Raw genomic sequence first — 21519 nt, 5'->3', positions numbered from 1 at the left:
AAAAGTCATTTTTGTATATGAGATGACTTCCAGTATTTTTAGAATATACATCTGTTATAACCAGCTGAGTTGTTATGCCCAAAAAGCTACTGATTCAGTCAATTATTGTCTGTTATTGCTCTGTATAGGCAAATTGTCAAAATCTGTTCGGATAATATGCAGACACCCTGTACATAAACAGTTGGATGTAAACTTGGATAAAACTGATATTTCAAACAGATTTGAACTGGTGCACTAAGAGATGGCTCTCTTCCTCCGGGAGTTCTTTCGGAAGTTTATCCGGGAATTCCTTCGAAAGTTCCTAAGGGAATTCCTTCGGAAGCTCCTCCGGGAATTCCTTCGGAAGCTCCTCCGGGAATTCCTTCGGAAGCTCCTCCGGGAATTCCTTCGGAAGCTCCTCCGGGAATTCCTTCGGAAGCTCCTCCGGGAACTCCACCAGAAGCTCCTCCAGGAATTCATTCGGAAATTCCTCCATGATCTCCACTGGAAGTTCCTCCAGTAATTCCTCCGTAAGTTCCTCCAGGAATTCTTCGAGCAGCTCCTTCTGAAGTTTCTGCAGCAATTCATTCGGAAGTTTCTCCAAGGATTCTTCCGAAAGTTCTTCCAAGAATTTCTCCGGAAGCTCCTCCATGAATTCCTTCGGAAGTTTCTCAAGAAATTCTCCCGCAGGGGTTTTCTCGGAATTTCTCCAGGAATTCCTTCGAAAGTACCTCCAGAAAATCCTTAGGAAGTTCTTTAAAGAATTCCTTCCAAAGTTCATCCCGGAGTTCCCTCGGAAATTTTTCCGGAAGTTTTCGGCAGGATTTTTAGGAGGTATTCCTGGAGGAACTCTGAAGGAATTGCTGATGAACCTTCCGGAAAAATTTCTCGAGAATGCTTCGGGAAATTTTCTGGAAGAACTTCTAGAAGATTTTCTGGAGGAGAATCCGGAAGATCTTCCGAAGGAATTTCTGGAGGAACTTCCGGAAGAAATCTTCGAGAAACTTCCGGAATTTCTTCTTTTTCTTCAGCTTCCCATGGAATTCCTGGAGGAACTTCCGAAAGAATTGCTGGACGAGCATCCGACAGAATATTCGAAAGAATTCCTGGATGAACATCCGAGAAAATTCCTGCGGGAGTATTCCAGGAGAAATTTCTGAAGGGATTCGTGTAGGAACGTCCGGAAAAATTCTTGAAGTAGCTTCCGCAAGAGTCCTTGGAGAAACTTTCGAAGGAATTGCTGGAGGAGCTTTAGAAGGAATTGCTGAAGGATCTTCTGGAGGAATTACTGGAGGAACTTACGGAGGAGTTACTGGAGGAGCTTACGGAAATCTTCGAGAAACTTCCGGAGGAATTTCTCTTGGTACTTACGGAAGAATTCCTGGAAGAACTTACGGGTGGATTTTTGGAGCAACTTCTGGAAGAAGTTGTTCGGGGGATTTCCGAATGAAATCCGGGAGAAATTACTAGATTTTTGAAGTATACCTTGAGGAGCTTTCTGAGGAATACTTGGCGGATTTCCTGAAATAAATTGCGGAGGAAGTCATGGGGAAACTTGCGGAGGAATTCTCTAATGAACTTCTGAATTTCTTTAAGAATTTACCCATAATAATTTTCAGGATTTTCCGCAGATCTTATTTAAAAATTCCCTCAGAATATCCAAAAAAAATCCGTGAGAACTACTTAGAATTTTCAGTGATAATTTCTTATAATCATATTTGGGAATTTCCATGGAATTCTCTTAAAGTTTTCCAAGGAAATTTCGTAATATCATTTATATTTCATAATACCATTTATATAAATTTTGTCTAGAGGTCCAGAATACTTTTCCGTAATAAATTCTTGAAAGTCCTATTTGAGATTTGCCGGAATAAGCTAATCCAATCAACCCAATACAATACAAACAACAGCGAACACTGAAATTTCTCGAATCTTATCATCACATCTTCATAAATCACCGTCATTTTTAAGCAGGGTGAAATATAGCTTTCCATCTTATTCCATATCATCTCGTGCGTAGATAAATAAATTTATCTTTTTCTAAACACGGTTTAGAAACAATTCACCAATTTCGTGTGGTTTGTTTACTTTTTGACGCAAACCTGTCCGCAAAGTTTGAGATTGTTCAAACGATCCGGACAGGATTGCGGTTGACTTTGCGTTTAGCAAACCCGTTTCGGATGTATTGTGCGTTGCTAGTGAAAAATACCCGGCATGATATAAGGAGTTAGCTACACGACTTGGAAGCGGAAAATGGCTGCACAGGATGAAGCCGGAAGTTAGCTACGCGACATGAAAGCGGGAATCAAGACAGAAATTGGCTACGCGATATGATAGCGGTATAATTCGATGTTTTGATACCACGACATGATAGCAGCTTGGAAGATTTGATGTTTATTATTAGTATTTGCCTGTGCTACCGCGGTATGACAGCGGGCGGAAAATATCGGAAAGATTTACCTTATTTCTTTAGAAGGATAATGTGGATTTGATGAAATTGTCCTAAATGCATAATGGCTAAGCGGATCGAGCAACGAATAGAAAGAAATAAGTTCAAACTGGTAGTAAGATATTGTCCTGGTGTTAACGAGCAGGTTGAGATTGTAGAGCCGTGCACCCATAAGTTTTGCATGGGGTGTGAGTACTGATTAGCCTTGATATGTGCTGTTAAATTAGCTGCAGTGTGGGGTTGCCATTTAATGGCCGCTGCGTGATAAGTAAATCTAGGCGCGTTTTGATGCAACTTAATAGACTACCAGGTTTGTTAATTGGTATCATATTAAATAAAAATAAGATGAGTTAACTTTGATATAAAGATACTTATTATCATGTCATAAAGCTCGTAATCTGAACAGGCTATAATGGAGGCTGATTTAGATGATACTGGATGAAAATTTTAGATGTATTATACATTGCGCTGATATTTTAGTTTGGAATTTGATAGTGATGGATGTTCTACGAACTCGAATATTATGTACACACCAATTTTTTTTCGCTGGAATCCAGCAAAATTTTGCTGGATTTTGCCGAGCTGTAAAACCAGCAATCCATCCAGCAAAATTTATTTTGCTGTTTTTCCAGCAAACGTGAAAATCATAAAAATGACAGGTACATTACTGTACTTTCAGCAATGTCAATAATAGTTTGCTGGACGGTCAGTAAAACCAGAAACAAAATAATTTGCTGTATTTCCAGCAATTTATTCTTATTAATATTCATATTATATCAGCACAACATGAATTAAAAAACGCAATTAATTAGTAATAATGAAAATGGGATAACTTTTCATGGTATATATCAGTTATGGTGATCAAGAAATAAAAATGCTGTATTGGATTTTTAAATCTGTTGCTGATTCATTTTTCATAAGAAAAAATAATTTTGGTTCACTCATATACATCGCTCTTTTTATTTAAAATACTTCCATCAAAATACAAATAAAAAGCACTAAGTCAAATGATAGATGGTTTGATAATGTTGAAAAAAGTCGTAGTCCAGCGTCCGAATCCATTTCAAATTATTAAATTATGCAAAAGCAGCGGGAGTAGAGCAAGTATGGCGACCGCGTCTTTACGCGTAGTTTTATCACTGATGCATGACTTAAGTTTGACAGATAAGCACGATTGCTGGATTTCCAGCAATAACATGACATTTGCTGTTTTTGCTGGATTTCAGCAAACAAATTTATTGCTGATCATGCACCAGCAAACCGTTTTGCTGGAACAAGAAATGAAATTTTGGTGTGTAAGGAAGTTAAGGAAAGGTAGGGGATGTAATTTCAAGGTATATTCGTTGCGGTTGTTACATAATTATTCGTTTTATCTTTCAATGGTTTAGGGTCATTTGGCCAAATGCCGTTTGACCGAATGCCATTTGACCGAAAAGGCCATTAGGCCGAACGCCATTTGGCCGAATGCCGTTTGGCCGAATAGTTGAAATACGTTTTCTTACGAAGTGAGAAGTGAGTAGTGAGAAGTAAGAAGGAAAAAGAAAGAAGCAAGGAGGAACAAGGAAGAAAGAATAAGGAAGAACGAAGAAGGAATAAGAAAGAAGAAAGAAGGAAGAAGGAAGAAAGAACATGGGAGTAGGGAGAAGGAAGAGTTAAGAAAGAGGAAAGAGGGAAGAAGGAAGAAGAAAGAAGGAATAAGGAGGAAAGAAGATGGAAGAAAGAAGTAGGAAGAATGACCACTCGTAAACTGAGCTCCATTTTTTAACTATTCGGCCAAACGGCCAAATGGCCTGACACCCTTTCAATCTAATGCTGTTGTGCTGTTGGTGAAATATATCGGTTGTTATGAATGATCAAATTCAGATTGCATGAAGTGTGTACAGGCTTTGTGTAGAACTAAATGTCTAAAGTCTGCTCAATTAAACTCATACAAATATGCCATCGTTTAGATATGTGTATTAAAAATCACATACATGAGTTATCTGATTTATGTGGAATAGGTTTGATTTGAAAGCGTATTAATGCGGAGTTCAATTGTTTATTGTATTTAAAAAAAGAAAAGTTAAACAATAGGATTGTTGAGGAACTGATTTCTTTCTATTTCTCTGTTCCTACTTATACTTGGCGTGTATTTAAATTTGATATTCTAAGTAAATCAATGAAATCATTGCATTTAATTGTATTATGTATGACAAGATAGACCATGGACTTGTCTTCGGATTTGATTGCTCACAAGGATGGATGCAAGTGCATAATATTATGCTACATATGCAATTGGTATCAGTCAATCTCTGGCCTGGTCAATCGACGCAAGGATGTGCCAGCTAAGGATAAAAGGCCATCTCTTCAACTATAGACGAATTTCGCGCCAACCCTTCTATGGGGCTGGCAGCACCATCTCAGAATCGAATGAAACTTGGTGGGCATGAAGATATGGTATTTCTAAGCCACTCTGCATACTTAGTTTTTCAAAAATTGTCAAGAGTAACATTTAATGAGGGCCTAATTTTTGTTCATGGATTTTTTATAAATCGATGTAACTCTAAAATGACAAGACCTACAAAAAAGTGTTGTATGGCGGACTGTCGTGAAATTCCCAGAAGTTTTTTGGAAAAATATCCAAAAAATAAAATACCGATTTCTACACTGAAAAAAAAAATTGTTTGAAAAATTAAAGACGATATTACAAAAAAAAACCTCATTTCAGAAATCGATGAAATTTTTTCTGCAGATAGGTATTTTAATTGTCTAACTTTTCTGGGAATAATGTTCCTGTGACATATTTAAGGAAAAAAGTTTTTCTAACAAAAACTTTTTTTATGTTCATATGGAGTGAAAAATTATCAGCGTGTTTTATGCCTACAGCGCCAATAATAGGTTCAGCAGCCTATCATCAACCAACGACACATTTTGGACGTATAAAAATTTATTTGGGAAGCAATCAAACATAAGTGTGGACCAACATTTGAAAAGGGTTTATGCTTAATTTGATTTTTTGTATCGAAGTAACTTAAAAACAATTACAAACAAATAATTACTTTGAAAACGGACAATGTTGTCGAAACGAAATTTAAGTGATATTTAATTGTAATCGTGGAAAAGAAGATGTTGTTTTTCAGCAACGGCTAACCGCTGAACGGTGTAATTTAGAAACCGTTATAAAGCCTGTAGATGATTTTGTATCGTATTTTATTGAAAAAATTGATAAACTTATAACTTATGACATTATTTTCAAACAGCAATACACTTGTAGTGTTAGATCACTCTGAAAGTTATTCATTCATTATCCACAATGCTGCTCAAGGTTGGAATAATTCCCAGGCAACAATACATCCATTTGAAGTTTACTTTAAAAGAAACGGTTAATTAGATAACGTTAGCTTTATTAATCAGAAGTAATGACCCATGACACAAAAGATGTTCACTTATTCATTTCAAAATTAATTGTCTTTTTGAAACAGTCGATCGATTTTACAAAAATTACTTTTGTGTCTGGGTGAGCTGCAGCACATTATAAAAATAAAAGGAACTTTGCAAGTCTGTGCAATTTAAATTCAAAACATGGCTTAGAAGCAGAATGGCACTTTTTTACAACATCGCACGGAAAAGGCCCTTGCGAGGCTATTGGTGGCACTCTCAAACGAATGGCAAAACGAGCAACTCTTGCCAAAGATTATGGAAATACTATCAAGACTCCTCGGGATTTGTACGAGTGGGCGAATGGGCATGTTTTCAATCAAACAAAAATATCACTATATTACATTTCTGTTATATCACGAATGAGCAATACCGCCATCGGGGGTGGCAATGGGTCTGGGGGTGAGAATGGGTCATCGCTCTCACCGCGAGCATGGAGGGCGTAGAGCAAAATCGTTCAAAAAGGTCTTTTATATTTTTGTCTTCTTGTCCTCAGATACATCCCATTCTACAAGCATTCTAAGTAGTTGAAACAGTGACCCATTCTCACCCCCATTTGACCCATTGTCACCCCGACGACGGTACTCAACAAGAGTTTGATGAACTTTTCAAAAAAGCGAAAACTATAATTGGCACACAAAAACTTCATTCTTTTATACCAATCGCTCATAATAAAATCCTGGCCAAACATATTCCTACTCAGATGAAGACCCAAAAGTCTTTGAATTGTTCGACTAAGTTTACAAAATAATGAGTATTCAAGTAGAAATAAGAATTAAATGTAGTAACAAATAAAATTAAAGAAAAAATCAAAAAAATGCGGAAAATTTATTATTCTTTAAAGGTGCGTTTACCGGAAATCCCCCTAATGAAATTACCTACCGAGCTTCATCGTTTGGAATCAAAAAGTTTATCTGATAAAAAAAATCGACCTCTCATTTTTTTTGTTAGACCAATTTTAATCTTTAAATTCATTAATTTATTTTCTCGGTGAACGAAACGCTCTTTTATGTTTCAGACTTCATAGTTCAGACAAATTTACAATAGTCCATCAAACATCACAATTTTGTAAATCTGGTCATTTGTGTGTAACATTGATATAAGCAATCTAGGAAAATATACGCCCTTTTCAAATGTTGGTCCACATTAATGTTAGATTATGCTAAATTGCTTCCTAAACAAATTTTTATACGTCCAAAATGTGTCGTTGGTTGATGATAGGCTGCTGAACCTATAATTGGCGCTGTAGGCATAAAACACGCTGATAAATTTTCACTCAATATGGACATGAAAAAAGTTTTTGTTAGAAAAACTTTTTTTCCTTAAATATGTCACAGGAACATTATTCCCAGAAAAGTTAGATAATTAAAATACCTATCTGCAGAAAAAATTTCATCGATTTCTGAGATGAGGTTTTTTGTATTATCGATTTTAATTTTTAAAACTATTTTTTTTTTGCAGTGTAGAAATCGGTATTTTATTTTTTGGATATTTTTCCAAAAAACTTCTGGGAATTTCACGACAGTCCGCCATACAACAATTTTTTCGTAGGTCTTGTCATTTTAGAGTTACATCGATTTATAAAAAATCCATGAAAAAATTAGGCCCTCATCAAATGTTACTCTTGACAATTTTTGAAAAACTAAGTATGCAGAGTGGCTTAGAAATACCATATCTTTATGCCCACCAAGTTTCATTCGATTCTGAGATGGTGCTGCCAACCGCTGGTCGAGTTGGCGCGAAATTCGTCTATAGCATCATCAACGTGCACTGCCCACCAGGGATTGAACTTATCATTTCATTATCATTTAGTATTCAGCCAATAACTCATGCCAGAGGCAGACTTCCGGAAAGTGTTGTATGGCGGACTTCTAGCGCAGTTTCCCCCTTACAATTTTCTCTAAGAGTACATTGCTCTATGTTTAATATCAACAGCGTGAAACGCTAGTATCATTTACATTGTATATGATACAAGCGATTCACGTTGTAAATATTAAACGTAGTGCAATGTACCCTTGGACAAAGTTGTAGATGGATAATAGCGATAGCAGTCCGCCATACAACACTTTTTGGAATTCCGCCTCTGGGATGAGTTATTAGCTGAATATTAAATGATAATGAAATGATAAGTTCAATCCCTGCTGCCCACGTGAAGGAAGACCCGACGACGAGAAAGAAGCGTTCTATGCACAGCTGTAGCAGACATACGATGGATGCCCGCTGCGGGGGACGTCAATATCGTCATCGGCAACATGAGCTGAGAGTTCATCGGACCGGATAGTCTGCATACCGTATCGTACGACAACGGCCAACAATGCATAAATTTTGCAGCCTACCGCGGAATGGTAGTCCGAAGCACTTTCTTCCCCCGCAAGAATATCCACAAGGCCACATGGAAATCACCTAATCAAGAAACGGAAACCCAAATCGACCACGTTCTAATCGATGGTAAATTCTTCTCCGACATCACGAACGTACGCACTTACCGCAGTGCGAATATTGAATTCGAGCACTACCTCGTTGCAGTATGTCTGCGCTCAAAATTCTCGACGGTGTACAACACGCGTCGGAGTCGTCCGCCGCGGCTAAAAATTGGGCGGCTTCAAGACCGTAAACTAGCCCAAGACTACCCGCAGCAGCTGGAAGTGACACTCCCAACGGGAGAGTAGCTAGGCGCAGCGTCTCTTGAAGATGGCTGGAGAGATATTCGATCCGCCATTGGAAGCAACGCAACCGCTGCACTAGGCACGGTGCCCCCGGATCAGAGAAACGACTGGTATGACGGCGAATGTGAGCAGTTAGAAGAGAAGAATGCAGCATGGACGAGATTGCTACAATAGCGCACGATCACGAAGGCGAACGAGGCACGATACAAACGGGTGCGGAACAGACAAAACTGGATTTTTCGGAGGAAAAAGCGCCAGCAGGAAAATCGAGACCGTGAAGAGACGTAGAAACTATACCGCGCGATTGTATGACATCTGCCATAATGTTTTTCGCCGGAAACCCATTTGCCAGAATGAACCATATGCCAGAAAGCCATTCCCCAGAAAAAGAACATTTACCAGAATGTACCATCCCCCAAAAGTAATAAAACTGGAAATTCCCGTTAGTTTTTGGTGGCTAAAGAATTATATAAAGAAGGTTATTTTACATAACGAGTATTTGGCATTATTTACAAATGAAGGGATTTTCAGTATAATTATTTTTTGTAAAAGGGATTATTTAATATATTAGACAATTTTCATAAAGATGATAAAGATGGATACTAGTTATCAAAAAAAAAACATTCATATTTGCTTAATACCAACCAAACAAACTGTTTACAAAAGGATGTCATATTCCTTCGCCTCATTCCAAACGCAGACTTCATTTCTAAAATTGAATCATATCTACAATGAATTATCCACTTTGAGCGTGCTTACAGGGGCACTCCAGAGTTTAACTTTCTGAAATCAGTATGACGAAAGGCATCTAAGGTTCGATTTCTCAAAATTAAGCATCTTCATCGAAAAAATATGTGGTAGAAGTAGTAGCTGACACCTTCCTACATAACTGGTACCAAATAGTTTTTCGTTTTTATGAAATCCCGCGTTAGATGCCTTTCGCCATACAAATTTCTGGCGGTTAACTCATGCTGGCAATTCGCGCATATATGATAGCGCCTGGATGCTGACAGCGGCGTATGGGAAACCATCCACTGCCAATAATTCATTGGATAATATCACTTTAAGTCATACTAGACAGCTATTTGTATTCATTGAAGAAGTTATATCTACAAGTCTAGGCAAAATGTTTACTTTTAAAGAAGGGATAACACCTACCCTCGCCTTAATCGGAGCCAGCGCCTTCATAACAAAAATTGGATCATATCCACCATTGCTTCATTTAACTTGAAGACCCTTATTTTCAAAGAAGGGATCACATCCACTATTGACTTAATCCGGTCGAGCGCCTACTTTTAAAGAAGGAATTATATCCGCCATTGCCTTAATCCGGTCTAGCGCCTACTTTTGAAGAAAGAATCATATCTTCCATTATAGTAATCCCAGCAAACGCGTACTTTTAAGAAGGGGTCACACCATTGCCCTACCCCGGGCAAGCGCCTGCTTTTAAAGAAGCGATCACATCCACAATTGCGTTAATCCGGGCAAGCGCCTACTTTAAAGAAGGAGTCACATCCACCACTACCTTGATCCGGTCAAGCGCCTATTTTTTAGGAAAGTGTCACATCCCCCATTGCCTTAATTCGGGCTATATACTATTTGAAAGAAAAAAAATACATCCGCTATTATGTATTGCCCTAATCCGGGCTTTACTTGGCTTATGTATGCTTTCTTCAAAAGAATTACGTCGGTGTTATATTCCTCAAATTCCTTATGAAAAATGTCCACGATTATGCCAAAAGTTCAGCTAGTTCAGCATTGTGCATACTAGGCAAACGCGTGCATGGCAAATGATAGATGCCCAATTCTGGGGAATGGTGCATTCTGGGGAATGGCTTTCTGTGGAATGGTGCATTCTGGCAAACAGCTTTCTGGGGAATGGTACATTCTAGCGAATGTCATTCAACCATACCGCGCTAGTAATGTACGAAAGTTCTATGAGAAGTTTAACCGTTCACGCAAGGGCCACATGCCACAGCCCGATATGTGTAAGGACATAAACGGAATCCTTCTTACGAAGTAATGAACCTAAAAGCACGCGCGCAGGACATACGACTTTCGGCTCCAAATCTCCAGGAAATCCAGAACGAGATCGACCGGCTGAAAAATAATAAAGCTTCTGGAGTTGACCAACTACCAGGAAAGCTGTTTGAACACGGTGGTGAGGCACTGGCTAGAGCGCTGCACTGAGTAATTACCAAGGCTTAAGAGGATGAGGTTCTGCCGCAGGAGTGGATGGAAGGTGTCGTGTGTCTCATCTACAAAAAGGACGATAAGCTAGATAGCTCGAAAAGTTGGAGTTCGTGGATCAGTACCAGGCGGGATTTATGAAATAATTAATGTTTTTAAATGTTTGGGAGGAATTTGGATGAGTGAATATATCTTCTCAACCAAATACAAATTATTATGAATAATACCATCTGGCATCACGTTGTCGTTGAACGTGCATATTTTTGTTTACGTCGCATTTTCTACCGTCCCGAGAGAGAATGAGAGATTTAGATGTTATGGTGGGAATTAAATTGAAGTATGCCGGAAAAGCAATCGCTGTGACTGAAATACGCCCTACAGCTCATTAATTTAAATCAAATAAAAACTGTTTACCCGTAATGCTGGGTAGATACCTCTTCGTGGTGTGTTACGGGGTAAGTTCTATCATGGTCACATTGCCAGCTACAGGCACATCCTGACCCAATTAATACCTTCCCAATATCCAACTCCATGGTACTTATTCCTTATCTCCCTAGTAACGGTACAGATAAGCATGGACAGGAATAGTAATTCTAATGCTTTTGTCATTTTTGTCATAGATTGAAATTAAGGACTACACCCACCTTGATTTCTGATAGCAATCTGGACAGAGATTTCAAAGGAAACATGAGTATCACTAGTTTCCAGTCCACAAAATATACCGCAGCAATGCCATGCTTTTATGTTTTCATATATTCGTAATATATTTATTTTTCATATTTCATTATACTTATTTTTCATATTTCATTATATTTATTTTTAATATTTTTACTTTTAATTTTTTTAAATTTCCATATTTTTATAATTTTATATTTTTACATTTTAATATCTTTTTAATTACGTATTTTATACTGTCTTAATTTTACACTTTCATGTTTTATCATTTTTGTGTTTTTATATTATCATATTTTCATATTTCTTTAAATGTAACATTACACTTTCATATTTGATATTTTATTTTTTAATATTTCATATTTTTGTATTTTTATATTTATATAATTTTATGTTATTACACTTTCATATTATAATATTCTTATAATATCATATTGTCCATATTCTTATATTTTTCCTATTTTCAAACATATATCATATATTTTCATATTTTCATGCTTTCACATTTCTTATACCTGTGTACATGTTTATATTTTTATACTTTTGTATTTTTAAATTTCAAATTGCATATTTAAATCATTTGTATTTTCATGTATTGGTATTTTCTTTTTTCAAGCTATTATATTTTCAAATTGTTTTAATTTCTAATATTTTATTTTCATATTTTTTTTTTCTTTCTTATATCTTTATATTTTCATGTAGTTATAATTGAATTGAATTATCTTTATTTACGAGATTTTTGGTCCTAAGCCGGTTCATCTCGTGATGTTGTTATAATTTAATTTGCATATTTACACATTTCTATATTTTCATGTTTCCGTTTTCATATTTTTGTATTTTTATTATTCATTTTTTCATACTTTCATATTTCCATGTTATATTCATTCATTTATTTAGTCTATATCTAAGCAGATAACACTGAATCAACAATTTGACGCCACAATACGCGGTTCGAGGCCGCATCTCTCCATCCTCGAATACGCCCCACGCTCGCCAAGTGGTTTTGTACCTAGTCTGCCCATCTCGCTCGCTGTGCTCTACTGGGTTCGCCGTAGAGCTGGTTCATTCTTCGCCGCCACACACCGTCTTCTTGCACACCGCCAAAGATGGTCCTAAGCACCCGTCTTTCGAATACTCCGAGTGCTTGCAAGTCCACCTCCAAGTCCATGTTATATATTTTTGTGTTTTAATATTTTTATATTATCTTATTTTCATATCTTCATATTGTCATATTTTCAAAATTTTATACTTTAATATCAATTTTTATATTTTAAAACATTCAATATTTTCATATTCTCTCGCGTGTATGTTTTTATGTATTCATATTTTTTATCTTAATTTTTTTTTTATTTCATGTTTCCATATTTTTTATTTTTATACAGCAAATTTTCATTATTTTATTACATTATATTTTTATGTTTACTTTTTTCATATTATAAAATTTTCATATTTCCATGGTTCTATATACTTATATTATTGTATTATGCACCTTCATATTTTCATGATTTAACATTTTCATAGCCCACTACAAAACATCCCAGGAATGAAAGCTTCACAACCTGCCATATAACCTTTATGCAGACGACGTCCTGGCACATAACCTGCTATCTGATATTCATAACATTCTAAATAATAATTAAATTCTTTACAATTTCCAGCTTCTTCTACAAGAGATGTACATCCCGAGTTAACTTCGACTCCTAGTTGATGTTATATTCTACAAATATGTATAAAATTTGATATAATTTCTTATCATAATGTTATTCATTTCACTACATATTTATATACAACTACCAAAATAAGAACTTAAAAAGAACGCGGTGCGTATGGTACGGTATGTCCACGCATCCTTCAACCCCTGTAGATTCGTGATATGTATCATGTTGAAGTGAATACTTGAACACGATACATCTCGAAGAATCATCTCTGCGGCAAACACAACGCAGTGGGCCTGGCCGCTTTGAAGTTTATGTCATACCACTGGTATGCTGTGAGCCTCAATATTGACAAGAAAAACTATTGGGCGTCATCTAACTCAATGCTTTTCCAGGATGCTTTCTTTGTAATGGCTGCGTTTGTGTTCGATTAGATTAGATTAGATTAGATTAGAATAAAAACTTTTTCAAACGATGTCTAGCAAGAATAGCTATTTTTAAACAAAAGTGAACTCTATTGCAGTATTGCACGGCCCACAAAATTCAGGAAAAGTTGCTTCCTATCATAAATACCAATTAAATAATGCAGTCGTACGCATGTTAGGCCGGGAATAGGGTAAAAAACCCTAGCTATTGCGTAATCATGAACCAGCCCTGAAACTGTAAAAAGTTATTGTTTCACATATAATATATGATCTAAAATAGGTGGTCCTGCGTTGCAAAGATTTTCCTAGATTGAACCATTATTTAATTTTTTGTAATTCACGAGACGAAAATAAACAACAAATGTTCCAATTGAAAACGGTTCAAAATTAGACCACCATAAAGTGAGTACTTATTTTGCACTGACCCCAACATCTTGATTATTATATCTATGGATGGTTCTATTGTACAAATGAATAACTATTAAACCTTTTGTTTCATTTCCTTTCAGGTGATACCAACGGTAGTGTATCTGATGTCCCGCATAGCTGTACATATGGAGATAGAGGGAACCGCACAATGCCCGGCCCAGGTGATGTTGGCCGCGGCACTCGGCTGTGAAGAACTAGGAATAACCAATAAGCTGTTGGCGCAGAGTGTGTTCGGTCTATGGATGACCAGTCCACTGCTGGAGGTGCAGCTGAAGCCACACCATCGGCCCTACGCCGTCAGAGTAGCGTGGTCCAAACTGTTGGATAAGCACAGCCACGGGAATGAGCTGGAGAAGTTGTCCGATGAACCGATGACCACTCTGAGGCGGAATGTGTTCTTTTCGCGGAAGGATGAGGAAAAAATCAAGTGAGTAGCTGGTGCCAAACAACTGAGTTTAAATTAATGTTATCCATTTTACTTTTTGAAGGGATCCCCGGATACTGGAGCTGTTATACGAGGAAGCCCGGCATAACGTTTTGCTGGGTCGGTACGTGATGGAGTCGTCGCATTCGATAATGTTGGGAGGAATCCAGGCGAGGATAGAACTAGGGCCGTACAATTCCCACACTCATTCGACTAGCTATTTTAGGTATGATAAATTATTCTTGATAACCTTCATCAACCACATTAATTGTTCATTGTAATCGTTTTCAACAGAGAAAATCAATTCCGTTTCCTACCGGCGCATGTTGCTAAAAGTTCCAGTTGGTCGTGGCTTCCAATCAGCCGGCGATCGTCGGCTGAGGTAAGACTGCTAGAGCAATTCAAACGGGTACCAACAACAGCCACCACTAAGAAGCTGATGCGGAAGTACTTGGAATTCTGCTGGGCGTTACCATTCTACGGGTGAGTCATACGCAATGGATGGCATCTACTTAAGTCTAAGTTTTGATTATTTCCTGCAGTGCTGCGTATTTTCACGGGCAAGTAGAACAACCCGTGAGAGGCCTGTCGAGTTTGATGCAACAAAAGGATCTACCCGTACTGATAGCAGTAAATGAACGGGGCATCTTCGTGATAGACCACATCGAATGCGTAAGTGACATTTATACTCTACAACTATCCTATTTTTGTAAACATTGTATTCCTTCTGCTGTTGTAGACATTGTTGCTGGGTTTGAAATACGAAGAACTTTCGTGGGATTACGCAAAGCCCAGCAACGTGAGCGATCCGGAATGTATGCAGTGTATATTTCTGCAGTTCGCCGCCGTGGAAAACGGAATTGCCGCCACCAAACTTATGCAAATCTTCACCCGCCAAGCTGCCATGATAGACGCCTTAATATCCCACTTCACCGATCAGGCCAAGCGGCGGAAAGAAAGCGGCGAGGGTGACATCCCTGCCGGAGAGAACCAGTATGAAGGTTAGTGTTTGCTTGAGATTTGTTTCACATTAAATCGCAACTCATTCAATTCAAAATCTTGTAAGTGTGGTAAACACTCGCGAAGTTTTTTTTGTGGTCTAGGTCTAAGTGGAATTCTAATTCATTCACATCGATCCTATCGTTACACTTGTTAACATAGTGGATGTAATTTATAAATATTCTAAGGATTTCCACTCGCATATTTTTTACCTATTTCTGTCAGCACAGGTTTCATTAGATCCTCGAAGGAAAATTGCATCCACCCATGTGTTGCTCTTGCTAGCCTTCGTTGAAGAAACGTCCATGTCTGGACGACGCGAGGACAGCAGGAACAAAATTTATGCTGGAGCGTTTCGAACGTTTGGTTTTCACAGTGGTGTGCAATTCTCGTCTACCACCCTTTGCATCACAAACAGCAGTTTTCGATGCTCAGTTTTGCCGTTCACTAGTAGGTACAATTTGGATCGTTGCCCGGATGTAAGCTGCCTAGCTGAATTATTTCGCCACACGCGTGGCCTGTCAATCGCTGGACTGTTTATTTTCGCCTTTGGAAGCTCGATTTGTTGAATGAAGAACCGGTGGATTAGATCGGCGGAGGGATTTTGTTGGATCAGGTGGGGAACTTGGGATAAACATAAGAGGATGATTATAATATCGGGATAGTCCATTGAAATTGCTGGGCGAGGATTTGCGTGGAAAAGAAGGGATATGTAAAAAGGATGGGATCGATCTCATTAAGCGCTCTATTGGTGGCTAAGCTTTTGCTTTTTAAAGCCGGGATTTACAGGACCAGGCCTCCTTGCTCCTTGTCCCGTGCCAGCTGAGCTATTGGTATACGGCAGTCATTCCTCTCCACAAGAACGTACCCATTGTTTACGTGATCTTCACCGTGTGAATACCGAGGGGTGGCAACACAGACCATACATACCATAGCTTGGATGTGCCAAACGTATTCAGCATAACTACTTTCTGGTGTATGGTCAACTTACGCAACGATTGGAGCCACATTTGCTACTGGGTGTCAAAAATATTTCCTTCGCAATACCCCACATTCACCGCAATGGTTTTGCGCAAATTCAATTGCGCGCCGGCGGCAAAACCAAGTGCAATAAACATCGATTATGACATGATCCTGAGAGCCGCAAATCAGTTATCGTCAAATTATCCCGGACCCGACGACATATCGGCCGTCTTCATCAAAAGGCATGTCGACAGATTGCTCGTTCCACTTATTTTCTTGTTCAGATCTTCAATCATAAATGGTATTTTCCACTCATGCTGGAAGTTTGCACTAATGTTTCCAGTCCACAAAAAGGGAGACAAACGCGATGCGAACAACTCTTGAGGGATTACGTCATTGTGTGCCTTCTCGAAGCTGTTCGAGCTCGTCATTATGGAACCACTGCATTCACACTGTAATCCACTTCTTGGTGACAATCAGCACGGATTTACCGTCGGTCACTTTAGTTTCATCAATTTACTGTGCCTTACCTCTTACTTCACAAACAGTCTAACAGAACTGGCTTAAGGTCCCTCCTGACGGAATCCAAGTTTCAAAGTGCTCGCGTTTTCGGGGGCACACCACTCGATACGGAGGCGGCGCACAACTGTCATTTTTGTTGATTTAGCTTTGCTGCGTCAAATAATAAAAATTACAGTTGTGCGTTGCTTCCGTATCGAGTGGTGTGCCCCCGAAAACGCGAGCACTTTCAAACTTGGATTCCGTCAGGAGTGACCTTAAATAAGTAAAATAACCCGAATTTTACGAGCATTGGATGAGCTTGGATGAGCTCAGTCGAGAAGCGTAATACTTTCGAAGCTCAATTGAAATTCGTACATTAAAATTTTATATTTTTCTTGAAGATGTTTGAGAGCATTAAGTTAAGTTCTATATGATAAAATATCAGGAAAACAAACTGATTTTTATTTTTTACGCGAGCTTTCAGAAAATGAAACACAATAAAATTCTTTGGCTATCGTATTTTCTTTACAAGCAGGATATTTCCTTTCCATTTCCTTTTTATAATTCTACGCCAATCCTGTTTCTACTTCGTATCTATTATAAGTATGCGTTTGTTCACCCTAAGTAATTGATTGCCTTCCCTTTGATAAAACAACAACGTAATGCATATGTGTATCGTAGACACTTAAACTGAAATATAAGTGAACAGTTGCTCACCTTGAGCAATTCTCGCTTTACTTTTCAAAGGGACCTAGGTGGCATTTTTTTCATGAGGTAGTTTGAATGGCGCAATCAACAGAACAACATGAAAGCTTTTGATTGCGGTACTCAAATTGATTCATGAGGGGAATGTTGCTTGGGTCCTTTTAAGGAATTAAACGAGAATTGATTGTTTATCCTTGTAAAGGATGAACAATTAGAACATTTAAGTACATAATTATTGGAACGCGAGAAACATGGTTATACTAGCAACTTGTTATGTACGCACAATTACTCATTCTTATTTCGGAAACCATTCAACCCCAAAGATTAACGCATAAGGAACTTCCAAGAGACTGAGTGCGCGATGGATCATGTTACCACTTGATACTTGCCAGCTTGCTCGGTAAGACCGTGAAGTGAAAGCAAACATCGATTTCTCGCTTAACTTTTCAAAGGACCGAAGTAACATTTTTTCATAAATTAATTTGAATACTGCAATCAAAAACTTTCATGTTTTTGTGTTGATTGCGCAATTCAAATTAATTCATGAAAAAATGTTACTTAGGCCCTTTTGAAAAGTTAAGCGAGATTTCTTCTGTGAAATCTTAAGAGATCGATCACGCGATCCGGTAGATTTTTTTTCGGTTTGTGAGAAAATTTATTAGGGGGAATGACGGCTTTGGCAGGTTTTGTTCTATTGTTGTCAGGGGGGTTTTTTATGACTGATTATGCTCAAGTTTGGCCTAAGCATTCTTTCCATATCAAAGAATATTGTGGCCAAGTTTCATAAAATTCGGTCGACAAAAGCCCCCCTGCCAATAATAGAACAGAGCCTGCCCGGGCCGTCTTTTCCCCTAATGCACATTGCATTGCGTTTTTGTTCAGTTTCAATCATACTACACGTCACACTCGGCATGTTCACCAGAACGAACCCCGCCACACTGCCTATCCCATTTATCCAAAATCCCAGTGATTACTCGTGGAAGTGCAGATGACTCGTCGGCTTCTTTAAAAGCGAGTATCACGTCACATTTTCCTACCCATTCCTTAATTGACCTGCATTCGGACACGGCCGGCGCCGATATTGCTTGAATTTTGGTCAGCAGTTTTTACACATTAAGGATGATGTTAATCCCAAATATCATCTGTTGGTTCTCTGTGTAATTACAGCTGATCAGGCAATAACGGAGTAGCAACCGTGGGCGGTCAATCATGCTCATGCTCATGCTCTTGACAACATCCTTTTTTTAAATACTCTACATCATTGGAGCCAAATGTAGCTTGCTGCTGTAACAACAATAAAGAGTAAAAGAATAAAACAATCACTGTAAGAACGCTCCGTTTGCTTTCCGTTCCGTTCCGTCATCTACTTCGATTTCATCTGCCGGGATTTGTTAGCGGGTTCGAAAAGTTTGAATAAGGTAGCTTGGGAGGTGGCCAAGTTGGAAAAGCACTTGGTGCAAAGCATTATTTTAAGTTTCAGCCAGCGACCGTTCGAGAGGAGAGAAGTCGAGAATTAGTCGGGCAAAACAACTCGACCAGTGGTCTTCCGCATTCCGGAAGTGGGGCTTAAGCCATCGGCTATAATTAGACCTCGAGCTGTAGCTACGAACATTGGCGCCAAACATGATTTTACTTAAAAAGAAAAAAAAAACGTCAAATTAATCTAAAACAGACGACGTGAAACGTAAACACTATCAGACTCAATAATTCCTCGAAAACGGCTCAAGATTTCCACTTGAAAAACGTTTTGATTTTGGGCTTAGCGTACGACAGCCACCATTCCATCCACGGTCCTTAGTTCCTACGTTGCCGAGTCCAATATTTCCACTTATAGTGGAACTCGGTCAGGGGCCCTCCTTAGTCGTGCGGTAAAACACACGGCTACAAAGCAAGACCATGCTGAGGGTGGCCGGTGCTGGTCTAGGCAATTTTCGGATTGGAAATTGTCTCGATTTCCCTGGGCATAAAAGTATCATCATGTTAGCCTCATGATATACGAATGCAAAAATGGTAATTTGGCTTAGAAACCTCGCAGTTAATAACTGTGGAAGGGCTTAATGAACACTAAGCTGCGAGGCGGCTCTGTCCCAGTGTGGGGATGTAATGTCAATAATAAGAAGAATGGAACTCGGTTGCTTTTTCTCCGGTTAGAAGATGCGGACGAAAAGCCCAGAAAGCGCGCCCGGGTTTGTGTCCCAGTCGGAGTAGACAGAGTCGTACCGTCAGCGCTTTGTGGCCTGTGAAGCAGACGTGCGTGTAGGCAGACTGCAGCTTGTTTCGTAAGCCGCGCCTTTCGTACATGCGGTCAAGTCGAAATTGCGCATTTCGATTGACGTACGTGAACCCGAGATCATGCGGACATATCTCTTCCCACGCGTTATGCAGCTGCAGTTGTTGGACGGCTGTTTTAAGGGACGGGCTTGTGTTCGGGCTAGACGAGTCGCAAGCTCGCAGCACACAGTTGAAATTGCTAGCGAGGATGACGTTTGCGGTGGGGTGACGGAGGTAGAAGGCCAGGGTGCCGTTGAAAAACTCTTCTCTGACAGCGCGCTGTGGCTTGGGTTGGTTTCGTTGGGTTCGTGATCGTGCCGATGTTTATCGAAGCGAGGTTGTACGACGTGAGAGCCATTTATGGGAGAGAATCCACGTCCTGGTCGTCGTCACCATCATCGCATCGCAGCTTTTTGGCGGGAGGGCGCTCTCGGTTTTGTCCGCTTCTTGTGGACGTTGTTGAGTGTTGAGTCGTCTGTTTTGAAGCCGGCGGTTCGGCTTTCTAAAAAGGTCGGCCAAAGCTACTTCGGCGTGTTGTGGTTGTGTGCGTAACGATACCGACGATAAGCTGCGCGTGTTTTGCTTTTCCAGCGGGATGGGAGACACCGTTCGTACGATGCTTGGTTGTGTACACAAGAAATGCCAGTGTGGACCTGTTCTTTGCAGTGATTCCAAGAGGCAATCTTTCCCTTGTAGTGGATATACGCTTGCTGGCCATAAATCGTAACCCCCGAATCGACATTTCGTTTGATCAGCATACGAGCCGAGCAGATACCGAGCGGAATCCCAGCGAACGCGAACCCATCACCCAACGTCCATTCTCGCAGCGAGATCACTTCCCCGAATGCACTGAGGAACTCGACGATTTTCCTCTCGGAAACGTTTTCCGGCAAATCGTGCACCTTCACTTCAACACTTCCCTCTTCCATCGTTATTCGCAACTTGTGCTTCTTCCCCGCAATATCCAGTTCATGTTTTTCATCGTAAGCGTCCACGATTTTTTTTTGCAAGCGTCAGATCATTTACCTTGATGGATGCACATTGTTCACCGCGGTGGCACTGGAGTCTCACAACATCTTCTTTCTTCAGCCCCAGAAATCAACTTCTTCAGCCATGTACTTTTTCGAAAGACGGCTTCACCGGGAAGCGCGATAAATCTATTCGGAAAGCGTTTTCTCGCCTCATCGCGGTACACTAAAAGCACGCGACGCAGCTCGGACGGATAAAATAATAATGATCCACCGCATTTAATTAGCTTAACTATCAGAGCGCAATCGAGATCACGTTTGCTCGTCTCAGAATCTGAGTGGTATGTGGCATTATTTTCGAACGAATCCGATTCGTAAGAATCATAGAATGTGAACAAGTCCTTTTTGGACAACCGCAGCAATTATAGCAGGAACCAAACAGGTTGTGCTGACCCTCTACGAACTAATCGTGATGGTGAAGCAAGAATGGAAGTTCTTGTTGGAGTCCAGCAAGAAGGCAAAACGTAGCATTCGTCTCTTCGCTGACGAAAAAGTGTTGGTGTTGGACCAGACTGCGGAGCTCCAGACGTGTTTTTTTACATATTTTGCTGCTTACCGGAAGACAAGGTTTAGTTTTGATAGCGTCAATGATCCGTCGTAGGTAGAGGTAGTCTAGTACTCTACATTGGACGATTTATTTTATTCCTTTTATTATTTGATAGTCACTCTGTGTTACTTAACCGTTACTGTACCAAGAGCTATTGTGATATTCTGCTGTACAGAATCCACACAGAATCCATTTTTTG

The 21519-nt window shown here is 39.3% G+C and overlaps 1 protein-coding gene across 1 annotated transcript in view; it reads left to right on the top strand.

The window, feature by feature from the left end:
• The window catches only part of LOC134206521 (FERM domain-containing protein 8-like), a 72710-nt gene that overhangs the window by 46277 nt on the left and 4914 nt on the right, over positions 1 to 21519 (top strand). Inside the window, exons 3-7 of the mRNA XM_062682246.1 lie at positions 13963 to 14309; positions 14371 to 14532; positions 14601 to 14789; positions 14849 to 14978; positions 15046 to 15307. Of these exons, the coding sequence (XP_062538230.1) occupies positions 13963 to 14309; positions 14371 to 14532; positions 14601 to 14789; positions 14849 to 14978; positions 15046 to 15307 (1090 nt within the window). The remainder of the gene's footprint in view (positions 1 to 13962; positions 14310 to 14370; positions 14533 to 14600; positions 14790 to 14848; positions 14979 to 15045; positions 15308 to 21519) is intronic.

Source organism: Armigeres subalbatus, chromosome 1 (assembly GCF_024139115.2).
Source record: "Armigeres subalbatus isolate Guangzhou_Male chromosome 1, GZ_Asu_2, whole genome shotgun sequence".
Taxonomy (NCBI): Eukaryota; Metazoa; Arthropoda; class Insecta; order Diptera; family Culicidae; genus Armigeres; species Armigeres subalbatus.
The sequence above is the reverse complement of the archived record's forward strand: the minus strand, read 5'-3'. Positions and strand labels throughout refer to the sequence as shown.